The 5,265-nt window shown below is 42.4% G+C and overlaps 1 protein-coding gene across 1 annotated transcript; it reads left to right on the top strand.

Annotated features, from left to right (window-relative positions):
• The first annotated feature begins 354 nt into the window (after window positions 1-354).
• On the top strand, window positions 355-999 carry LOC125193691 (cell division cycle protein 48 homolog). Its single transcript, XM_048091542.1, has one exon. The coding sequence runs from the start codon at window positions 355-357 to the stop codon at window positions 997-999; it is 645 nt and encodes a 214-aa protein (XP_047947499.1).
• Window positions 1,000-5,265: the final 4,266 nt, after the last annotated feature.

The raw sequence follows: 5,265 nt of genomic DNA, 5'->3' as shown, positions 1-5,265 counted from the left end.
TTTTTTCATTCCCCTGGAGGGAAAAAATTTGCTGGCCAAGGCTATCCCAAGGGAAAGTGCCCAAAAGGGTTAACTTCATCAGTGTCAAGGGGCCCCCAATTTCTCACTTGGGGTTCGGGAGAGGGAAACGAAGTCAAAAGATTTTCGAAAGGTCGCCAATCTGTCCTTTTCGCCTATTTTTCATGAGTTGGACTCCATTGCTACTCAGGTTTTGCTTTTTTTGCAGCTCTTTATATTCGTACTTGAAATAGATGATGTTATTATGGGGTCACACGGGTCGCCTTTTCAAAAGGAGGCAGTGTCGAGGACGCTGGGGCGCTGCCCATCGTGGGGTTGAATCAACTCCCGACAGAAATGGATGGGCGCCCAAAAAAACTTTTGTTCATCATTGGTGCCACTAACAGGCCTGACATCAATTTCCCCCCCTCCGTCCCGGGCCCCTTCCCCGTTTATCTACATCCCTCTTCCCACGAGGAATCCCGCCATCAAATCTTCAAGTCGTGGGTTTTAGAAAGTCCCCGTCTCCAAAAACGCGACCCCAAACACTCCCCCAAGTACACTCAAGGATTCCCGCGGGGCCACATTACCGAGATATGCCAACCCCGGGCAAGTATGCCATCCGAGAAAACATCAAAAGGTATAATGATTGATCAGTCAAAAAGATTGATAAAAATAGTACAGGGTATGTTTTTTCGCGGCCGGGTTTTTTCTGTTTCTCTCAGGATATCGGGGAGGGAGAAGCGAAGGAGCGAGAACCCCGAGGCCAGGAGGAAGACGCCGAGGGCGAGTATGCTGGGGATCAAAAAACCCCCACACTTTGAAGAATCGATGAAATTTGCCGGGGGAGGTGGAGTGAGACCAAAACGCAAGTACCAGGCGGCCCCCAGACCCCGCAGCAGCCCAGGGGGTTCCCCGAATTCCGGCCCCCGGAGAGACCGGGGGAAGCCCGGGGGGCGGCCGACCCTTTTGCAGGGAGGCTCCGGGGCAGCTGATGGATGACTTCCTTTCAGTTAAAAAACTGTTATGTTGAAAATTGAATATTAGTACTACTATCTTTTTTTCGCTTTTAAACCCAAATTTTTTTATTACTCCATTTCTTACCATAAGATATTCCGATGAATTAGATTTGAGTAATTTTTTTTTAAATGTTTGTAAAAAATGAAAAGTTATTTTTATTTTTACTTTTACATGATGTGTTTTATGATGTCCAAATTTTATAATGGCCCCTTTTTCCTGTTTGAAAAAGAGGGCATCTGTTCCCCAATTAAAAATGTGTCATGTCAAGATATAAGTCATGCCCCTTTATCATATTTGAGGGGCAATTGACCAAATATTTATATTGTATTCCTTTTGCATGGGTATAATTTATTTTTTTGGGAATGGGCGAAGTTTTGGGAATAACTAAATTTAAAAAACAGAAATGTGGGCAAATAAACCGGGGCGGAGTACAGACGACAAACGACAGGGGGGGTGTCGTAAGGAGGCAGAACATAGGTTCGGGCATAAACATTTATGAGATAATGCATCATTAACGATTTTCATATTTGAGTTTTTCCTTGAGACATAGCTAATTGATTGAGTAGCGATCATGTGAGTCGACCACAAGCACAAGCGTGTTTTTTAATGTTCACCTTTTTTGGGTATAGCAAGATTTTAAACTCAATTCTGAATATTAATGAGGGCCCGTGTATTTGATGTAAATTTTGAAATTTAACCCCAATTTATACCTTTAAATTTTCGATCCAACCCAAGATTTCCCCCAACTTTTAAAAATCCCATCAAAAATCTAACAAAAATATAATCACAAACCTTTTTTGGGCCCTTTTTCGAAGAAAATGCCCAAATTGGTAAGGGACTTAGTCTCTTTACAAGAAAACCCGCACTATTTCCGAGCCCTTTTTCGGGACACCTAAAAGCCTAATTTTTTCCATTCTCCTATTTTCTTTCTTTCTTATTCTCATCTCTAATAATTTTTGCTCCTATTCTCCTCTAATACTTTTTGTTCTTATTCTCCTTGTGACCCAAGCATCACCATACCTAACTCGACCTTCTTATTTCTTCTCGTTGTTTTTTTTTTTAAGTTGTAAAGTTTGCGATTTTCCTTTCCCTTTAGGATCGGTAGATTTTAGACTCGGTAGATTGATTGGAGAGCGAGTTAGCGGTTTTATTTGCAATTTTGTTTGGTAGGGTTACTGGTGGTATCCAGATTTTAGGGAATTTCATTTGAGCGAGCAATAGTAATTTGTTGTTGATGTTTTTTAGAATATCATTCAAATTAATTTGCAATTCTTGGTTGAATTTTATTTTGTCAAGTCAAGTGAAGTCGGTTTTGTAGGGTTACGTCGGCTTCGGAATTTTTTGCAATTTTTTGTTGAATTTTATGGTTGTTGGGAGTCTGGGATCCGGAATAATGCTTTTATGTTTTCTCTATATTTGCGACATTGCAATGCCGATCTGGAATTTGTAATGTTGAATTGAATTCAGTCGTGTTGCAATGTCTTTTTCTTCTCGTCTTCAGTCAAGCTTCAATTGGAATTGGCCTCGTCCCGAAATTGTGAATTGTAACCACGATCTTGAGGTCGAGCTTGTGACATCTGGACTGCTAACCCGGTAGACGTTACCATTGCTGCCCAATATGGAAGGTTAAAATCATGTATTTTTTCGTTTTTCCATTATTTTTGTTGGCGTAAAGTTTAATGACAAAGTAGTACGCGGAAGATGATTGCAAGTTTTTTCGATGGGTTGACGCTCGTCTATCCCCAAGCCAAGACAGCTTACTTTCGAGAGTGAAACTTGAACGAGACCAATTCGAATCGAGCTTAGAGCCAAATCGCTACTGAAGGTGTTCTGCAAGAGAAATTGCGCATGAAAACCGATGATTTTGAAGCCTTGAAGTTACAACCGGCCATGAAAACGAAGAGTGTGAAGCATTGACACTACAAATTACTAAGACAAAGAACTACTTCCGAAAGTTGAAGATCACAATCTTGTTGTTATGCTTTGTAATTTTTCTACCGTTATAAGCTATGTTGTGTTTTCTAACAAAAAGACGTATGCGCAGGTGAAGTTAAGTATTGTACTATGACTTGAATCTAAATCACGATTGAAGTTTTTCAAGAATGACCGAAATCACGAATGAAGTTACGAAACTATGACGAAATTGCAAACTATGTCCTCAATTGAAAAACCCGACAAAATAGAGTAAAATACTCTATCACATGTCAATGCCACCAAAATACTAGTGTAATTTGCTACAAATCACCCCCAAAAAATTAACCAAAATACTTGTGTAATTTGCTACAAATCACGACACAAAAATTAACCAAAATACTAAAGGGAATTTGCTACAAATCACGCCCCAAAAATTAACCAAAACACTAGAGTAATTTGCTACAAAGCACGCCAAGAAATATATCATCATCGTTAACATACATATCATATAATCACCGCCACCAAAATATTAACCAAATCCAAAAACCACTAGTTTTGTGACATACGAACACCGAAACCATCCCAAACAAACACCAAGTTTTTAGAGGGTAAGACAATGATCTTGATCATGCGGCGGCCACATCGCCGAGGATGAGTCCGGCCGTGGTATGCCGAGGCCGAGTCCCGCCCGGTCCGAGTGCTAGTCCCGGGTCCGAATCATTAGCCGCAATAATATATATCACAGGAGGACGAGTGGAGAATATAGTTGTAGATGCTTATAGTACCGTTGGCATTGGCGATTGTTTGACGATTCGTGCAAAGTACGTCACCACTCTCACGCGACCCAACCTCAAACCTAGATCCGTCCGAGGATCATTCGCATGTCCTCCTATTATGACCTTCCCGACTGCAACGGCGACAACATCACGAAGGTTCGTCGAGTAACTCACCTCCGTCCGCATAAAGACGAATCGGGCCCCCAAGCCTCGTTTCTTCGCCTACCACGCTGTCGCTTGACCTCGGGGCCGGTCCAAAGAACCGTAAGAACTCTTCGCGCTGTCCACCCCATTGATTGGGTAAAGGACATTCTCGTACAACATGATCATTGTTGACTTCAAATAATAACGGGAGATGTATCGCATCACATCCTCGCCATTCTTATTGATTGTTGCAATAACATGAGTGCATGAGATTCCGGTTAGCCGCCACAATCTACAAGAGCATGTAAAAGAGGACATGTTGACAACATATTGGCCGGGACGCCCATATTTGTACGAAGACTCTCCATTCCATGTAGCCCTCCACGATGAAGCCCGCGAGTACCACTTCATCCACAATCTCCTTGATAACATGAGGGACTTGTGTGGTCGTAACATAGTTCAAAACGTTGTGTACTAACCTCCGAAATGCTTTGTGGCCCAACACCCGTAACTTTTGCAATATCTTCTTTTACCACGGTTGTGTATCAATTACGATGGGTGAATTGAAGGATTCAACGGTGCCCAACCTCTCGAAACACTTTCGGTAGGAGGACTTGACATGGAATCAACGCGACGGTCTTGGGCTTGGCACATCCCGCAATAGGCTAATATAAAACATAAATCTCAAGAATACACAATATTTTAAGTCACAATCACAAACAATACCTCAACCTCTTGCACGCATGCATGGACGTCTCCTTGTCCAACAAATCCATCTACGATCATTCTCTTCAACCTCCACCACAACAGCTTCGGCTTGTGCTCCTTCTCGACTACACGATGCAAATGCGTCCATCAAATTCTTACGTGTGCCTCTCCTCTTCCCCCTTCCATTCCGACATTTGTCTTCTAAACTTTTGGTCAAAAGCTCTTCAAACTCAACACCCCTAGGTACCACTCAAGCATCAATAATGGTGGTGCCGATGGTTCCCCTGTTCATCGTCCCGATGTTTCCTCCTTTTGGGTTTACGCTTCGCTCAATTGGTTCTGGTTCGTCAATCTCTTCAATGATCACCGTGGTTTTTACAAGCTTTGACAAATGCTAGAAACTCCTCCGCTTCTTCCTTTCGCTTCTTTAGTAGGCGGCCGCCGCCGTCATCTCCACCATAAATGTGTACTAGCTTTGTGCTAGAGTGCGACTTCGAGAAATGAGGCCATATGAGGATCGTCAATAATGGGCGCAACGGACCTCCTATGTCAACTCAGTTACGTCATCACGTGCCTTGGATGAACGTAATAGAACTCACAAACGGTTTTCCTATCATACCCCAACGTATACACCATACCGAGATCTAAAAGCTCGAATTGGTTAATATTGCAAAAATCAAAGTATGTCAAATGCCCCAAACATACT

Source organism: Salvia hispanica, chromosome 1, assembly GCF_023119035.1.
Source record: "Salvia hispanica cultivar TCC Black 2014 chromosome 1, UniMelb_Shisp_WGS_1.0, whole genome shotgun sequence".
Taxonomy (NCBI): domain Eukaryota; kingdom Viridiplantae; phylum Streptophyta; class Magnoliopsida; order Lamiales; family Lamiaceae; genus Salvia; species Salvia hispanica.
Note: the sequence above shows the minus strand (reverse complement) of the source record. Positions and strands in the feature narration are given on the sequence as shown.